General features: G+C 37.7%; 1 protein-coding gene across 2 annotated transcripts in view; it reads left to right on the top strand.

Annotated features, from left to right (window-relative positions):
- LOC145989798 (uncharacterized) overlaps positions 1 to 20154 on the top strand; it is a 185778-nt gene that overhangs the window by 149148 nt on the left and 16476 nt on the right. Inside the window, exons 9-12 of one of the 2 annotated variants that reach the window (XM_083125149.1) lie at positions 5650 to 5827; positions 10606 to 10830; positions 12401 to 12578; positions 16960 to 17096. In XM_083125149.1, coding sequence (XP_082981275.1) covers positions 5650 to 5827; positions 10606 to 10830; positions 12401 to 12578; positions 16960 to 17096 — 718 coding nt within the window. Of the gene's footprint in view, positions 1 to 5649; positions 5828 to 10605; positions 10831 to 12400; positions 12588 to 16959; positions 17097 to 20154 lie in introns of both variants that reach the window. The other variant, XM_083125147.1, reaches the window with a different exon arrangement.

The following is a 20154-nucleotide window of genomic DNA, read 5'->3' as shown; positions in this document are numbered from 1 at the left end:
CTCGGAAAACCTCATGTACTATCACACCATAGTATAAGGCCACCAACGCCGAGGCAAGCCCATTGTCCCAGGTGGAACTTCCACGAGGTCTCCTACCAAATGGTAGGGAAAAACCTTATCGGGAGAGGTCCTACAGTTTTTCTTGCCATCCAAATAACAGGAATCCATGAGATATAGAGTGGAAACTAAATGTGTATGGTGCTTTTAATAAAAAAAAATTAAAAAAACTGCCTTCGTTAGCAAATTGTGTTTAATATGGAAACAAGGCATAATCGTGTTACAGCAAGAATCCAAGTTACTTCAGGAAAATCCTGTGTGTTATATTTTGTTAGCACAAAATATAACACACAGGATATAACTAGTAGTTAAAATAGCAGATAAAGAGAATAACTAGCAATCATTCTGCAATCTAATCTATCAAGCTGTATACAGCAGTGGTGATGGGATTCTATGAGTTCACAAGGTGCCATCTAACTGAAATCTGGTTAGTAGGCTTTGACACTCGAAGACCTGTTGGCTACAGGGTTAATCTATTTTATAGACAAACACCTTTGAACATATATAGCATTAATAAGGCTCCTGGGTTCGAATGATGGCTTTGGAATGGGTATTATTTGTGGCTTCGTCTTCATCTTCGCAAGCAGCCAAAAGTGGTAGAAAAGTGAAGTAAAATAAGGCAAATCAATGTAGCATTAATAACAAAACATGCCGCCGGTTCAGTGACCGAGTGTTTAAGTGGCCAACTTTCAATCTTGCTACCGAAGTTATTGGGTTCAAATCTTAATCTGGACATGGGTGTCTGTGTAAGCGCTCATTCTTTAATCACACCATCACTCATCTGCATTGTCGCTACTAGCCAGGAATTACAGAAAAGCGACTGAGAAATAATAACATTCAAAAACTTACGTACTATCCTGCAACAGCCAGCATCTCTCCACTTTTGAATGGAAATCCGGCATGAAGAACTTAATAGAATTCTTATGGGTGTTGGGTCGTCAGTTTTTGGATGTAGTCTCATAGCTACTGAAACGAACTTCAACAATGAATAATAAGTGTTGCATGTTAAAAAACATTGTTGTGCTGTTGTGTGTTAGATCACATTCACTTACAAGATAATCTAGAATGTAAAAAAAGTAGTTTCGAACTTAAAGAAAGTAAAAATTGAAACTGAACGTAAAGTTAGTAAATCTCTGGACTTTGCTAATTTTACTTTTTTTTAATATAGCCATTTTGACATTGTTGCTCTTTACCTGTATCAGTTCATTTAAATTTCAGAACGTGGATAATTATTGGGAATATCATTTTATTGTATTCATCTGAAATATTCTTGTGGTCATTGGTCATATTTTGAAAGAAATTTCACCTACGTGAAGTTTCCTGAATTTCCTGTTGTTTCTCGATGTTCTCAAACCTCTAAGTTATGAGAAGTCAAAAATTGTGTTTATGGTTATCAACCTTTGTAAGAGAACGTTTCGTTGTTGTTGTTTGGCTTCCTGAATATTCTAAAAGCAGACGGCTACCACCCGGTTTATTTTAAATACTAAATAGTTGACGTATTCAATCAAAGTGTAATGTTTCACTAGAATTTATAACCAGTTAAAACATAGTGTTGTAGTTTTATCGGCCACAAAAATTAACCCTTTCCATCTATCTTTCTCACTTCCATTTATTACAGTTAATAAAATAATAATAAGCCCAGGGGATGCGAGGCCCCGGGCACTCACCCACTTCACCCACACTTTGCTATGCCTCTGTTGTTATCATAATTCCTCCCATTGTCACGCTAAACTGAAGGTCAGATGTGAGAAGTAAAAAGAATAAACAAATAAATAAAATCAGTGGTCTTGGCTCGGATTCCCTTTTAACGCATCTTGTAGACTCGTTCTGATCCAAATTTAAACTGTAGGTCCAGTTCCGATTAGCCTATCATGAGCATATAGTGGACTTCTAGAGCCTGTTAAAAGTGGTGATAAAAATACAGAACGAATGAGTCTTGAATATTATTAGGCATAATATTACATCCAAAGCATGGCAGTTGGGAGGGCCGATCGCTCCTATCGCCCTCCCCATGAATGCGTGCCTGGCTTAGGCAGTGGCAGATCTCACAGTCAGTGTGCCATATACTGTTCAGACCAGTGGCGTAGCAGCCGGCCCCACATCCCCCACGATGCAGGGAGGGGGGGAGCTGTAGGGGCCCCGCTATGTTCTCTCTCTGTGATCCTGAAATTTTATATAATCCCAGAAATTCAGCAGTTAGTGTCTCTCATTTAAAAATGGATTTACGAAACAGAAAGTTGGTTTCCAGTAACATATCATATGACAACGTCTGCGATAATAAACCAGTGGTGTGTTGTCTCAGTCAGAGGGGCCCGGGCAACTTGACATTATGGGTCTCCTCCGAAATTCAGAATTAAGTTACTTGCTCACAGATGGCAATCGATAAGAAACTTCTCTCATCTCAGACCTTTATAGCTACGTGGTTTTCATAATAGTAGTGTAGTGTGTTTGATGATGCTCAACTGGTCGATGCCTTATTGTTACACAATACCTAAACAAACAACTTAATAATTTGTGACCTTTTTTATTATCAGTAATATTAAGTGATATTTAAAATATAACTTCCCACCAAATATTCTCAAGGGTGCCCCAAAGCCTCAGTATGAGATAGAAATAAGATCTGAGATAAATTTCCCACAACGTTCACATCTCTTTATGTTTTACTTCAAAGGGGCCCAAAAACTCAGGATGTTGCCCAGTGGCAATATTCCCTTTGCCCTTAGGTTCAGTAGCCCCAATTCTGCCACGCAGGGTATACAACGTATACAGTGTTCAAAGTGCTCCAATCCTTCCAATCGGCATTTCATTAAGCAACAAATTTTCAGTGAATAAAATCCAGTCACTGCTAAATTTTCTGTCTCTCAAGCTTGAGTCCGCCTCTATTTCTTCGCAGCAGACTGTAATTGACCCTTTGATATTAGGTCACCATTGACAATCTAGATGTCCAGTTCAACCTCCGTAACTGAAATGATAAGTTTGTCTGAGTATATAACTCACTATTAGTATTATAAGCGTATGTGAATGGCATTTACGTTGAATCTTGGTCTGGCATAGCCAGAGGATGGCTTTTTTGGCTAAAAGTGCATCCACTTCTAAGTCCAATAAGTCCAAAAAAGGAGTGTTTACTATCCTTTAAACAATTTTCCCAAACAGTATTTTTTAAATATATGTATTATATGTAACTTACAGGCATCCCCGATGGTGCAGTGGTAGCGTCGTTGCCTTGCCGGGTTCGATACCCGGTGGAAGCACATAGTGGTTCGGATACCACTTTAAACTGTAGGTCCAGTCCTGATTAGCCTTACTGTGCACAAAGTGGACTTAAAACACCAAATCAAACCAAATGTAACCTACATTTAAAGAATAACATGTTTCGAACAAAAAATACAAAGGATCATGAACAAAATAGTAGGCTGTGTGAAGCCTCCACCCTCCTTTTTTTTTAAAAAAAAAAAAAAGAATCCTGGCTGTGCCACTGCATTGAAGTAAGACAAAATATTTCTAATTCCTTCATCCAGTTGTTTATCAGAGATTCAGTCCACATTGATTTACAGTTTCAACAAACTACTAAACTGATATATAGCATTATTCGATGAGAAAAAAATGGGAAGGCAGGTTTAAAGTTAATTAATTTTACAACTGGGTGGGGGGGGGGGGGGTTGCTAACTATTGTGTGTCCATCCCAATATTTTATTTGCAGGGGGGCCCCAGAGAACTGCGCTACGCCACTGGTTCAGACATGAATCATGACAGGTTCCATGCAGGAGATGCATTGTACACTAGCACTGTATTCTCTGACACACATATTGTGCTGTGCAGCATTGGCACAGGTTGATGGCGATCCTCATTGCATCATTGTCGCAATGACAGTTGCATCTCCCGAGTAGAACCTGTTCAGTATAATTCCTCTACTGCTGTGATACATGTCTAAACTAGCCAACATTGCAAGTCTTTAAGCTCCTTAAGCATGTACTTCCACATTCATACTTGCCTTTGGCTAAGGTTAATAACTGTCATTGGTAGATACATTATGCACCACCCTTTATAAGAACAACAAAATACATTCAAAAAGTCCTTAGAAGAAATGTAATGAAACTTTATTTATACATTTTTAGAAGCTTGAAATGAAGGAAAATATAAAATACACTGAAAAAAAAATAACATTTTGTTGTGTTGGGACTGAAAAGATTAAATGTATTGTGTGGATAAATGTAAAATTGATCTATTTGGGTTCAAGTAAACTGATTAACTAATCCTTTTTTAACATTTAGTGCCTGGGCCTTCCCGATGGCGCAGTGGTATCGTCATCGCCTTGTAATCAAGGGGTCCCGGGTTTGATACCCGGTGGAGGCACATAGTGGTTTGGATCCCACTTCAAAACTCTAGGTCCAGTCCCAATTAGCCTTAATGTGTATAAAGTGGCCTTAAAACACCAAATCAACCAACCAACCAACAATTAGTGCTTGTATACTTACAGTTATGTAATCAGTGTAGATATGTTGCAGCCTCCATTGTGAAGTAATGAGTATAACGGGCTAGAAAGCCAAAGGTCCCAGGTTCGATCCCTGGTTAAGGCATGGATATCTGATTGTGTTTGTCCCATCACCCATTCCATCAGTTCATCATTCATCCTCATCATCGTGATTAACCTAAGAGGCAGAAAAGTCAACATAAAATATTGGAAATAGAAGGAAAAAAATAGATATATAAAGTGAATATTTGTCCATAACAGAGTAAAATGAGAAGTATTGAATCAATCTTAACGTTACACTGGTACCAAAAAGAATCAGGTTTCCCAGCATTTCCAAACAGAAGGGTAATCTATAAGAGTATTTGTATTGATTCAAAGTGGTATTGGCTGAGCCCTGAAAATAACTATGATAATACATACAGGGTGTTTCACTCACTCTCGGCACCTTGATTTTCTCTCATAAAAATCAAACTATTGGTCATAATGTAATGAAATTTGTTACGAACATACCTTGGTGTATCATTGGAGATGATGCCACAGTCTTTCTAGTCCTTGCATGGGCATGCGTGTGGGTCTGGACGATTCTGCCATTAATGCCAAAACGAAGTCCATAAAGATGTCCCAGCGACAATTTATTGCAGTTTGGGGTCCGTAAACTGCCTGCAAAGTCTTCCATTCAATTTTTTGGAAGAAACTGGAAACAACGGTGCAGGACTGTCGCAGGAAATTGGGAGTTTCCACAAGCACATGTCAAAGTGAAAAGAGTCAATTAAGAGCCCCCTTCCAACACTCGCAGGGATATCTCGATGATTCTCATACACCAAGGTATGTCCGTAGCAAATTTCATTACATTATGACCAATAATTTGATTTTTATAAGTGAAAATCAGGGGCAGAGAGCGAATGAAACACCCTTTGTAATGTTCTGAGCGAAGGGGAAATTTTCTTTTCCTAGTTGGGAATAAATTTGAAAATGTAGAGGTCAGGAAAGGAAGCCAATAGGGGTCCATACCTTCCCAACCCATTTCAATTTGAACACTGATTTCATGATTGTAATTACCTAATAATCTTCAATTCCTGCAAGAACTGTGTAATGTAAAAGGACATAATTTAATATTACAGGTCTGCAGAACTGAGTATTCGTACAGTGATTCCAGAGAATGTCCATGAACTTTATCTGGCTGGAAATCATTTCCAGCGAATTTCTGATATCCCAGACCTCAACACGGAGCAGTTGGAACTGATTTCCTTGGGCCGCAACAAGTGGTCATGTGAATGTGATGATGTCAGCCATCTTAAGGTTAGTTATTTTATTAAATTATTATATCCTCATGGTAAAAAATAACAGGTAACTAAAGATGTATGGAAAAAAATTGCTAAGTTTTGAGTTAGAGAATATTTAAATCTTATAGAGTCGAATAGAATGCAGTAGAATTGGTCATTGTTTAAGGAGACATGTTTTGGCCTCATGGGCTGTACTTGCAAAGTGTTGTATCTGGCAATGTAGGAGACTAGAATACAGGGTTTGTCCGGAAAGTAATGAGACTGGCCACCGCACAGCGCTTCAGTCATCAACAGCGCATCCACCACGAGTGGGATTGCTGGTGGGGTGGTCTTAGCTAACCAATGCTACCCGGATCAGTCGCTTCCAAGCTCTGGTAGAGTAAGGGTCGCTTATCACATGAACCGTGTTTACAAACGACGTCGAGATTGTTGGAAGCTCAAAATTCAGCGTTCTCTTGAGCAACGATACACCATCATGACGTTCACCATGATTAAGGAGGCCTACCAGGACCAAGTGTGTCAAGAACCCAGGTTTTCCATTGGCATGGAGATTTCAAGAACGGACGGGAAAACGTGGAGGACAACAAATGCTCTGGCCACCCTTCGACAAGTCGTGTGGACGAAAATGTCGTCAAAGTGAAGGAACTCTTGGACCAAGACCGTCATTTGAGTGTGAAAATGATAGCCAAAGAACTGAATCTACCCAAAACAGTGGTGCATGAAATTGTGAGTGATAATGTGAACATGCTGGAGATTGACCGGAGATTGCCAATGCTGGAAGCTCGATCAAGATAACGTGCCGAGTCACACCGCGTTCGTTGTGATGTCATTACTGGCTAGAATCGGTGTTGCCACAGCCAACATGCAGTCCCGACATGAGCCCAGCAGACTTTTTTCTATTCCCAAAGCTCAAAAAAAGCTTGAAAGGTCACTGTTTCGACGATGTTTTGGCCATCCAAGCAGCAACGATGGGTGTCCTGAGGGGGTTGTCGGAAGCTGACTTCCAGGAGGCATACGCTGCGTGGAAATCGCACTGGCAGCGGTGTGTCGATAGCCAAGGAGAGTACTTTGAAGAATTTTAACAAGTTGTACCAATTGGATCAATACAATTTATTTCCTGGATCCAGTCTCATTACTTTCCAGACAAACCCTGTATATTGTTGTTATGGATGAACTTTATTTGACTGACATTTGAAATTAGATTTGGAGAAATAGAATGAACAGAATAAGAACACTATCTTCACCATTTTCATTGTACTTAGGAACAGGTTGAAAAATATGAATCAATTTTAACAAATTATGTAAGTGCGATAACGTTATCAGATAATGCACAAAATATATATTTATGGCAGATTTTGCCTCATCCTTCACATCTTGACATACTAATTGCATTCAACTAGTCTCAAAAACCAGTTATGTTAATCGAATTACTACTTAATTCTAATTGTAAGATGGGTGAAGGCAAGATGAAATTGATCTTAGAAAACTCCAAAGGAACACTTTTGGCTAGGCTTGGACTCAAACCTGTAACTTCCACTACAGAGATTCGCAATATCGACCCTTAAAGTGGCTTTCTGTAATGAGTCTTTATTACCAAACATACAATTTGACAATAAGTTGAGATTAATTTTCTTTTCCGGTTTGTTAGCCTAATAACAATAACAACTGTTGTCTTCTTATTTCCACAATCACTTGCCTAGTTTTTACAAGTCATTTTTGTAGATATGGTAATTTTTCAATTAGACTTTAAAAATTGGTTGTTCATCATCATCCTTTGCAGTTTCCTGCCTCTGGCTGGGTTGGCATAGAAGTTAAGCCTCTCCATCTTTTCCTGGTCTTCCACCACTCCTCTCTTTCCACAGTGTTCCAATCTTGTCCTCTTATCCTAACACTCTCCGCTATTCCCCCTTGGCCTTATTCCCACTCCTTGTGCATTGTAAGCTCTTACTGGTAGCCTTTCTGCATCCATCCTCTTCATGTGTTCGAACCATCTCATCTGTGCCTGATCTATCCTGTCCTGAAGCTTCATCACACCCACTGTCTGTCGGATCTCCTCATTCCTTATTCTATCCCTTCTAGTCTTCCCCAATATACTCCTTAAACATTTTGTCTCCACTGCCTGCATCTTTCTTTTGTCTCTCTCTGTCATTGTCCAAGTCTCTGCTCCGTATGTACTTATTTGCACATAGTATGTGTTATATATTACCGTCTTGCATTTCATAGGTACATCCCTGTTCCATATTAATCTTCGAACCCTTGATATAGTCCTCTTCTGTTTACCTCCTCATCTATTCTTCCACTTCTGTCAATTATGCTTCCTAGATATTTGAAGCTCTCCACTACCCTCAACTCTTCCATGTCCATCTTTATTCTTGGTTCATTTCTGGCTCTGTTTCTTCTTGTTATTATCACCTCGCTCTTTTCTGCACTGAATTTCATTCCTGCTCTTCTGATTTCCTCATTCCAACTATCAAGCTGTCTCTGTACTACTTCTTCCCTGTTTCCCCATATTACTAAGTCATCAGCGAACAACTGGACCTTCATCTCTTCCTCTCCTATCTTCTTCTCCACCTCTTCATTAATTGCATCCATTGTAATTATGAAGAGCAATGGGGAAAGAGCACTTCCCTGTTTTAGTCCATTACTTATACTGAACCACTCTGTTGTTCCCACTGGTGTCTTCACGCTGCTCTGATTGACCTTGTATGTGCTCTGCACTCTACACACTATCTCTTCCTCAACTCCTTTCTCTCTTAGAGCCTTCCAAATCTTGTTTTGTCCATGCTATTGTATGCCTTTTCTATATCTAGGAATTCCATAATCAAATCATTTCCATAATCGTAGTGCCTTTTCTGTATTTGCCTACTGTTGATCTGCCTCTTCTAAATCCATACTGTTCCTCTTTCATGTTCAGCTCTGTCATTTCCCTTCTTATTTTCTCTAATATTTTCTCATACACCATTGCTGAGTGGCACATAAGTGTTATTCCTCTATAGTTTTTACATTCCTTTCTGTCACCCTTCGTGAATATGTGAACTATTAGTCCCTTTGTCCAATCTCTTGGTACTTGTTTCTCTTGCCACACTGTTTTCAACACTCTATACAGCCACTGCATAGCAATCACTTCTGCTCCTAGTATAATTTCCACTGGCACTTCATCTACTCCAGGTGCTCTGCCTCTCTTCATTCTCTTCATAGCTTCCTCCACTTCTTTCCATGTGAGATTCATTTTTTCCTTCACTTCTTCATGTTTGGCAATTTCTGGAAATTATTTCTCCACATTCTCTTTATTTCTCATCCTCTTCTACAATGTTTCCCCTTTCATCCCTTAGCTTCCAGCTGTCTTCTCTTTCTCTTCTCTCCTTTCTCTCACTAATCCATACAATACTTTCTTTTCCCATCTACATCTTCATCTAGCACTTTGGTCCATTCTTCCATCCACTTGCTTCTTTCCTCCTTCACTACTGTTTTTGCATCTTTGTTATTTTCCACATACTCTTTTCGTGCATTTTGAGATTTCAATTTAAACCATTTTCTAAATGCATCATTTTTGTTTTTCACTGCCTCTCAAGTTCTTTCATTCCACCATGGTGTTTCCTTCTTCTTTCTTTTCTTGCTTGTCCTTCCACATACCTTTTTGGCTGCCTCTACTAATTCTGTTTTAAATTGGTTATTGTTGGAAAGAAATATTTTGTGTATTCTGTACGTACTTTGCTTTTGTGACAGTGTTGGTATTTTTTTTTTTTTTGCATTTATTTGAATAATTTTTATTCTTGAATCATTACATATCGTATGTTGTTTCTAAATTGATATCTAGCACAAGTGATAAGATGTGACTAATTTGTGTGGATATTACAGGTATATTAAATTTCAACTTTTACTTTCAACAGTTATACCATTCGCCTTTGTGCTTTCAGCTTTGTTCAAAATGGTAATTTTTGAATACTTGGCCACTAGTAATTTTGGGTATTAGTGTAACTGAATGTTAGTGATGATCATAAATATATATATAACGGATGGCGCAAAAGTCATCATCCTATTTGAACTGACCTTTATATTGACATCTTGTTGTTTATATCAGTAGTGTTTTGTCAGTTAAATAGAAGATACTCACGAAATTTATTGTGTTCGAAAATGAATATGTATATTCCACAAGAATGTGGAAAAGTTATGACAATTTTGCATGACACTTTTCCGGGCATAGTAATATCCTGTTTTGGTGATTTGCCATGGCCAGCCAGGTCCCCCGATTTCACCGCTCCAGATTTTTCCCCTTTCGGGATATTTGAAGTTATTGGTTTATGTGAATAAGCCAGTGACGTTACAGCAACTAAAGGACAATATTCAGCATGAAATTGAAAACATTTCCTCACAGATTTGCAACACCATGGAAAACGCAATAAAAAGAGCCCAAATTTGCATCAATTCAAATGGTGGTCATTTATTAGATGTTATCTTTAAAAATTGAGGACATAAAACTTACAAGTATCAATAAAAGTTTAACACAAAAAACCTACTTTGTTTAATTTAAAACCCAATCACCTAAGAAAATCAGGTGATAACCTTTGCGCCACCTTGTATAAAAGGTGATTACTTTCATTAATCACCAGTCTTGAAAGCTATAAAACAGTGGCAATGGGACTCAATACAGTGAACATATGTCAGCCAGTATAAAGCCACTTGGCAGGCCTGCCCCTCTGTGTTGCATCACAGAGTTTAGTTCTAGTTGCATATTGTTAATAAACATTGTACACAAATGATTCATATTTTATATTAACCATACCATTTTTACAGAACTGGACCGTACATTCGTTATCGAAACTTGCTGACAGTACAGATGTAAGGTGTGGAAGTGGACCAGATGATCTTCTTGGGCAGCAAGTGATAACGTTGAAAGAGCTTCCGTGCACTGTGGTGTCGGCAATGGACATCCTTTTTCTGCTGCAACTCATCATCCCAATTCTTGTCCTCCTGGTTGTTGCACTTATGATTATAATCTGTTGGAAAAAGATAAGGAAGGTGCGTATTTATAATGTAGTTTCTAAATTCACTCTCAGTGTTCAGTTCATTAATGCAGGGTGTTCGAAAAGCGAAAAGTATCTCCACTGTAGGTATTGTAGCTATATTGCACATACATTGTCTTTTTTCAAGAGAAAACGCAATGAATCCTGCAGTGTTTAAGAAATTTTAACATTCTCATATGAAATAACGATAGAGCAACAAATGGGAGTTAAAATAGAATTGATCGAATTGGTTTATTTTACTTCACTTGTCTGCTAGTGTTGGCTAATTGCAAAAATGAGGATGAATGATGATGAGATGAGATAGATGAAGAGACTGTCATAAACATACAAGAACAACACAACATGAGCCATGCAGAGGATTATCCTGGCTATGTGGAAGTGCGGTTGACATTTGGATGTCTTTTTAGAAAGTGTCACCCCTTAGACTCCAGAGTTAAAGTAGAAGTTATAGTGACAGTTGCATTATTGAATTGAATTTTCACTTTTTGTTACACAAAAATGAATTTGATTTTCACTTTTTCTATGTTCCACTGTAATATTGTAAGAAGTATAAACTATGTTTTAACTCTTGCAACCGAACCATTAACACATCTTAGAAAAAAACCAATTGAACAGTAAGAAGTTGAAGTTCAAATTTTAAATTCTTTAAAAGTCTGCACAAAATTTGCATGTTCTGTGAATTTCAGCGTGAATCATCTTAAACACAACAGAAAATTAAAATGAATATGCAGGCCCATTAGTTCAAGGTTGGCATTTAATGTTGGAAAGAGCCACAAATAAAAAGTGCAATATATCAGTATGGGATACATCACATAAGAAAGACAGTTGATACCTTCCGCAGAAACAAATGCATATCAGGAAGTGCTGCCACCTTTAACCATATTGGTTGAAAATCAGTTGCCAGCCATACATTGTGACAGGGCAGGTGCTACCTTAATTTTAATTTCTGAATATTTTTTTTAACCTTTTAACAATCTGCCTTTTATCATGTTATAGCATTAAGGCTCAGTTGGATATTTGGCTAATACCAACGAAACTTTATATATAAAAAAAATATCTCCTTTCCAAAAACCACTATGATATTCCAAAATCTGCATAATTACATCTGATTAAGTTCCTTCTAGAGCTTTCACATGAATCTTTGTGTAGTTTATGTTTGCTGTTGTCTAGAGAGTCGCAATAGTCTCCTGGTCACATAAACCTATTAAACGATTGGAAATATACGGACAACAACCTTTCCCAGGTTCAATACCCGGTGGAGGCACATAGTGGTTCAGATGCCACTTTAAACTGTAGGTCCAGTCCCAATTAGCATTGCTGTGCATAAAGTGGACTTAAAACATGAACTCAATCAATCAAACAGGCAATAAATTTGTAATATCCTGTTCGAAAGGCTGGTGTCTGCCAAAGGTCCAGCTAAGACTTAAACTTGCTCACCATCCTGAAGAAGTCACAGCATATGTTGAATTCTTGAGAAAGTGAAGGTACATGCCAAAACAGTGAACATTACCTTTCCTTAGGCAATCTTCAAACAGCAACGATATATTAGTATTTCCTCGTTTCAGGTGAAACACTTGTGCCAGAAGAAGAACTCTGTGGACAATGCAGAGTATGATGCATTTATCAGCTACAGCAGCCGCGATGGAGCTTTTGTTGAGAATATCTTCATACCGGAACTCCTCAAGAAAGGATACAGGGTCTTGTGGCACGAGAGGGATTTTATCCCCGGGAGAAACATATTAAGTATGCCAAGTGTGTTATCATTTCTGACTAACCATCTACTTACATTTAGCAATTATATTAGTGATGTTTTGTTGTTCAGAATCAGGGGAGTAAAATAACACAAGTTACACATTCGTCTTTTGGTAATTGCATTGGTCTTATGTTAACTGAAATGAAATCAGTAATACAAATGTAAATTAGTTTCTTTAGTTACTTTAGATTTCTTTATTTGCATTATTTGTTAGAATGAAGCCTTCATGTACACTTGCATGCAAAGAAATAGACCCACCTCACACTTTTGACATAAAATGGTTTTCAGAAAAAAAAATAAGACAATTAAAGAGTATGAAGTATGTTGTTTGAAAGATCATTTAATAACGCAGAGTTCACTAGCGCCTCCAGATGGTTGGAAGAAAAAGTAAGAACAAGTAAACATTTTATGTCAAAAGTGTGAGGTGGGTCTACTTCTTTGCACACAAGTGTATATTGTATATAAAGGTATCCATTTGGCGATTATGCTGAAAGCGGCAATTCATTCCAATATACTTTCGGTTCATTTTTCCGCACGTTTTTTGTTTGCGATCGATTTCTCCACCTGCTTAGTAGCTTCATCAGGCATGTACTGGCTTCCCGCACGTTGCATGGTTTCTTATTTTCCTGCTCGTATGCATAGTGGCGCCAGTTGACATGGGCCTTTTCAATTCTGCTCCTTTGACTTGGGTGTGGTACTTCTTTCTTCAGCCACGCATTGGGATTTTGGCACTGTGTTTTTTGTCTCAACGTCTGCATCTGTGGAAAAGCATTCAGTTTCACTTGCATGCATGGGCAGGATTTTTCGCAGTGGGAGTGGTCACTATTGCATAGCTTTCCTTTGACAGTCTTTCTAATGTGGTACAGCTTATCTTATTACTAGAGGTGGGACAGATTAATCGGTGCACTATCGGTATTGGCCGATATAGTCCTATCAGTGTATCGGTAAAATTACCACTTATTTTACCGATGCGATATATCTATAAATATCTTAAAATTTAATGCAATGTTGTGCCATTTTGTTATAATTTTTATGGATATAAACATAATCTCTATCCCATACATTTTTATTGAAGTAAATGTCTGAATATACAGATTATTTTCCATTACAAAAGTTTGGTTTATGTGGTAATGTATATTTTTTAAGGAGGTCAGTGAACAATTTGAGATTTTATATTGGATAGGTAGAATATCTGTTATCGGTATCGGTAAATTTAATATGGGTACTTTATCAATATCGGCAAAAATTTCATATCGGCCCATCCCTACTTATTACAATTGAAGATTTGATATTTTTCTCAGAAACTGCTAGTATTGTAACTGACAACGATATGAACACACATTGGGTGGAGCAGTGGTTAGCAATATTGTAGTTGTGCTATTGTAGTTAGCTACAAAATTTATAGGGTTATTGAGAATTTTCCATTCGGGGGGAGGTGTAAGGGTAAATTTAGATCCAACATGACCATAACTTTGACCTTTGTGAAAAATTTTGGGGTTGTTGAGGAAAGTTTGGGGGATGTTGGAGGTTTGTGGATAAATTACCGGCTTCAGCAACACTATTATGAAAATTGTAGCTGCAACTGAGTAATAGCACCACCACAAAAGTTAACGTTAATTAGTTGTGTCTTTAGTTCCAAGATAGCTGAGCGAGCTTCAACTATTAAAATATTCCAACATTCCAAGGTGCTCCTCAAGTTGAAATATTAGGAAAATGATGGTAACAATGACCGAAAAAATGAATGCACAGCCAGATGGGAAGAGAGAGAAATACAATGTAAGCAGGCAGTCCTGTTTAATGTGCACTTAAATTATCAATGATTGATTTGGTTTATTTTACTTTGCTTTTCTGCCACTGTTGGCTACTCACAAAGATGAGGATGAGTGATGAGATGAAGGGACACTCACAAAGAACACAATGCCAGGATTCGAACCTAAGACCCTTGGTGTTGTAGCACACTGTGCTAACCACTCTGCCATGGAGGTCAGTACTTAAAATTATCACATACACTAAACTAAGCACCATAGCACAACAGCTTAGGCCAGCTAAGCATCTTTTCAGTGGGTTATGCATGGTCAGCAAATCAAGTCCCATCGTTATTGTTCTCTTTTGAAAGCAAAGTCCATTGCTATTGCTTTCAAGCAGCTCAGCAATTGTCCTCAAACTGCTGAGTCAACAAAATTTTGGAACTCCCATCCAGGATTGAACCAGGAGCCACCAAAGTTAAATAGCATCTGATGATTTCTGCTGAATGTAGCACAACCCTGTTCTGAGTTTATGGTGCTTTACATTTATGTAAAAATAGTTGTAGCTGTACAAATCATATTTGAATTATTTCCTCACATTACATTTTTCTAAATTTTATATATATATATATATATATATATATTTTTATTTGCTTCATTTTACTTCACTTTTTGTGCCACTTTTGGCTAATTTGCGAAGATAGAGATGAGTGATGACATGATGAAATTGATGAATGGACACTCATAAACATCCATGCCTGATGAAATTGATGAATGGACACTCATAAACATCCATGCCCAGGCCCGGATTCGAACCCGGAACTCCTAGCATCGTAGCGCGATGTAACCACTCCGCCATGGGAGCCAGCTTCTAAATTATAAGTTCTATAGCTAAAGTGCCCCGGAAGGATGTATAACCAAGATTCAACTGTACGTATTTATTTGTCTTTTTTAACATGTTAACCAAAAATACTCATAACACTTTTTCTGGGTGCCAGTGGTTTGTTTCTTCGAACACCATGCTTTACCTATGTACAATTACCCATATTTAGAGGGGAAAAAATTAAAGATTATTTCTAAAGGAGAAGAAAATTTTGATTGTGATTTATCATCTTTGCTGCCAGCCCCCATGGCAGAGTGGTTAGCACATCGTTCTATGACACCAGGGGTCACAGGTTCGAATCCCGGCATGGGTGTTTGTGAGTGTCCTTTCATCAATTTCATCATATCGCTCATCCCCAACTAGCCAAAAGTGGCAGAATAGCGAAGTGAAATAAACTAAATCAATCAATCAATTATCATCTTCGCTAGAAACAAGCCAAGCTTTCTTCTGGTGCAGTACAAGCCTTTATGGCAGTGACCCACTGTTACCACTTTTATCGATGAAGGAACTTGCAGTCAAATGGCTAATTAGACCTGTTTGTGGAACAAGGGGGTCCTTAGAATCAATCTTCACCAAAGCAGTCAGCAGGGAAACAGGAAATTGTCAACATAACCATTCTGGTATAGTAATTCATCAATTACTAATTTACTGATTGCTAAAGGCATGCATATTTGGTTCTTGGCGGAAACACAAAATGTGACAAAACACACTGTAATGTTTTCTTTTCATGTTTTTGTAATGTGTGGGAGTTCATTTTCCTACCATATTTTGTTACAAAATGTTGCAAAATGAACTGCAAAATGTGAGTTATGCAAATAAAGGAAAATTGATTAATTCTGCTGTAAATATTTGAGAACCCAAAGTGGACTCCTTTACACAGGAATACGCTTAATGCTCTGATAACTACATAAATATGCTATTACAAAGGAAATGTTAATTTTGTGTAATAAGTGTGGTTTTATTCATCACTTGAACACTGAAATTCAGATTTATATACTGCTTTTGATCCCGAAATGTGCCCAGTATTTGTACCAAAATCTTGATAATTTATTCACCATAATGGTGGAGTGGTTAGCACATCGTGCTACAACACCAGCAGTCCCGGGTTCAAATCCTGGCCTGGGCATGGATGTTTGTGAGTATCTATTCATCAATTCCATCATATCATCACTCATGCCCATCTTCGCAAATTAGCTAAAAGTGGCACAAAAAGCGAAGTAAAAAATAAGCAAATCAATTATTCACCATAAATATATGGCCCTACTGATTGCTTCATGTCTAAGAGGTGATGTCCCAAAATTTCTAAAATTGTGTGATCACTCCTCCCCCTCCCAAAAAAGACAGAAAACTAACATGAGTTGATGTAAGGGTAAATAGTGATTGCCCCTGATGTCTTAGAAATGCAATCCCTCTGACATCTGATATTTCACTTCCAGAGATGAAGTCTAAAACTAAAATGTAAACTTTTACTGACTTAACAGAGCTAAGAAATGTTATTCCCTCCTCCTAATATGAGAGATGGTCATTAATCTGCATTTTAACTTAGACGCTATTAAATTGTGATGATCTATATATATTATTTATTGATATATTTTTTTTTAATTCTATTTTCTTTTATTGGAGATGTTGGCTTGAAAAATATTATTCATGAAATATGAACAACAGCCTTTTAAAATTGTTACCAATATTAAGATTTAATGTAATTGTATAATGCTTACGTTACCTTACATATTTTTCTTTCAGGTAATATTTCAATGGTGATTGATAGGAGCGCATGTATGATATGCGTAGTAACAGAAAATTTCGTTCGAAGTGGCTGGGCCATGGAAGAACTTAAGATGGGCCAAATGAGAGTTAATTCCACGAAGAACAAGTACAAGGTATGTTCAAACCCCTCAATACTCACTAAAAGTAGTAATTTGTTTTGGAAATGTGTGCTTGGTATGCTCTTGTCTGTCTTGCCATAACTTACTTATGACTTATTTCCTTTATTCCCATTGGGGGTGGGGGTTGCAACACTTCTCCAGTATGTTTCAGCCTGCATCTCCTCCAGAGCTCCTCATTTACTTTTGCCTCTGGCCATAGCACTCTCACTAAGTTTTGGAGCTCCAAAATTTCACTTATACTCAATATGTCTCGAAGCTGAAAAAAAACAGAGGAGATAAAACATGATGCAACGACCACATGTCACCTAGTGAAATGTCACATGAAGGCATGGGTGTTCAAAGGGCTATGGAGTAGGAATTAGAAATATTGCATGTTACATATTTAATATTCTTAGCTTTGTTTGTCATCTCAGCTCCTGTGATATAGGACTGAGTTGTGCAAATGCAGTCTTAGCTTTCCTGATCCCCTGTTTCATATCCTCAATCTGTTCCATCTTATACTGATAAACTCTGCCGCCAAGCTGTAGGGACTGTTTAAATATTTCAATAACCATTTGAATGGCTCAGGTGTAAAACATGGTGACATTTTGGTCATTTTTCATTAAGAGAAAAGGTTATTAGAAGCTATACTGCAGATAAATTGTTTTTGTTTTGTGCTTATTAATTTCAGAAGACTTCACTGAGTCCAATGCAAATTGTATGACATGCAATTTCACTCGAAAATTGAAGCATAGCACATTTTATTTTGTAACTCAAAATGCCACTTACGATGTTTTACACCCAAGCTTTTCATTTAGTGTCTTGCTGTGGTTAATAATTATAATTGTCTCCATGTTATCTTCATCTGTCTTTTGAGCTTACTTCTCTCTCTTGTTTTCCATCACTCTCAACTTTCTTGTAAACTTATGCAATATAACCCTGTATGCCAGACTGTCTTTTACAACTGCATCCCTGTCTCCCTCATTTACTAATTCATTCTCTTTTGATTGAGGCAATCTTCAATTTGATGTCTGCTGTCACCAGGTCATGGTTGCATTCACAGCTGGATCCTCTTCTACTCCTTGCGCCTATCAGTAATCTCCACTTCCGCTGACCTCCGTGGTGAGTGGGTAGCATGGTCCCAGGTTCGAATCCTGGCCTGGACATGGGTGTTTTTTGTGAGTGTTCCTTCATCAATTTCATCTTATCACCACTCATCTTCATCTTCGCAATTAGCCAAAAGTGGCAGAAAAGCGAAGTAAAATAAACCAAATATCTCCACTTCCACTGCCATGTAATCTACAAGTATTTTACTCTTAGAAGACCATCAGACCAAATGATCTTGCATGTGATAGCATCACAAATCTGCTAATCTATTTTCATTGTCATTCATAGCATCTAATTCATAAATTGTGACATATCTCCCACTATTAAAACTCATTTGGCAACAGGTCTTTTAGTGTGAAGGTCTGCAGAGCTTTTCATTGGATGGCACGTGATCAAGCATCAAGTCCCATGATTTAGGCTGGAGCACATTCCTCCTTCTTTTCAAGAAGTTCTCGAATTGTCCTCGCAGTACTGGGTCAACACTGAAATTTTGGAGCTTCCTGTAGGGTCACTCTCACTCATACCAAAGGCAAGGTCTAACTATTCAGTCGTGGAAAGACAAACCTCATTCCATCTCACTGTTTTATTGTATCGGTGGGTACGAAACAGGGGCCTCTATAGTGTGTGTCCAAACCCACCAAAAATCACTGTATTAGAAGAATTCCAACTTCCGTGGCACCAATGTTCTCTGCCCCACCCCACTTTATTTCTCCTCTCTGTGGTTCAGAGATTAATTTACATATAAATATAGTTTTGTATGGTAGATTCAAAACAACTATACACATAATTTATTCATTTCCAATTAATGATCAATTTATTCTGCAGACACATATAGGTGTAACACAACTAATGAATAGGGGTGTAAGGGGTGACCTTCCACGTAGTACACCCAATTATCAACCTCACTTCCGCTTGGTACACCTTGGACTGCATTTTGCAGACAAACGAGGCTCTGGCGACTGGCCCTATGGCCAGTATAATTCTGTGTGTTGTCCTGTTTTATGTCCATATGTGTGCTGAGTGCCCGTTTACAGCCTCAGCTTTTAACGGAAGTCAGGATATTTTAAAATTTTAGTTATGCAACGTTAAAGTTGTTATTTATAACAATAAGGGGCTGGACCCCATATAATGTGATGGGTGCAAAATAGCCTAAGTGCTGATGCACCCAAAATTTTAAAATCAAATTCAAATAACTAATGAATAAAGTATGTGGGAGTCAGTGTTGGCAAGGTAATTTACTTGTTATGTTTTTTATGTAAATTATGCGTAATTTGCTTCGCGTAGAAAACTAGTTTTTTACACAGGTGTAAAAAAACTAATTTTCTTTTGTAAATTGGTAATGTAAGAACTATTTTAATTATATTACATTTTCAACTTTAATTTTGTCACATATTTCAGCACAAAATCATTATTTTCTGAAGATTGTTTACACAGCCATCTCACACACTCACCCTCACTAACAGATTTTTAAAAATAGAACTGTTCTTTCACATACAGTGTGCTCTCTTTAATTCGAACTTGGATAATTTGAATTATTAGATAATTCAAACAAAAGCACATTCCCCTTGAAACCCCTATCTAAAACAATGTTAAAAATGACTACTTAATTCGAATTTTGAAGATTAAATTTGGATAATTCAAAGTCCAGGTTTCCAATAATTTAACATAAATCTTGCCAAGAAAGATCAAAGTGGTTGCTACATAATTCCAACATATGACTCGTCCCCCTTTTCTTCTTGAAAAGGTTGTTTTTATGGTTAACAGATGTGCCGACGGCAGGGGTCAGGGGGGGCTGAGCCCCCCCCTGGAGCTACCATCAGCCCCCTGGCACTGAGGTCAGCCCCCTTGACATTAGGTAAAACTATTTTGTGTAATTTGTTTGCAGTGAAGAGTGAATATGTAGACAGCCGATATTATTTTGCTCACAACTTTGGTGAAGGATAAATTCAGGGAGCATGAGCAGGAG

The sequence above is a fragment of the Lepisma saccharinum genome, chromosome 7, assembly GCF_977018435.1.
Source record: "Lepisma saccharinum chromosome 7, izLepSacc3.1, whole genome shotgun sequence".
Lineage (NCBI taxonomy): Eukaryota > Metazoa > Arthropoda > Insecta > Zygentoma > Lepismatidae > Lepisma > Lepisma saccharinum.
This window is presented reverse-complemented; position numbering and strand designations above follow the sequence as displayed.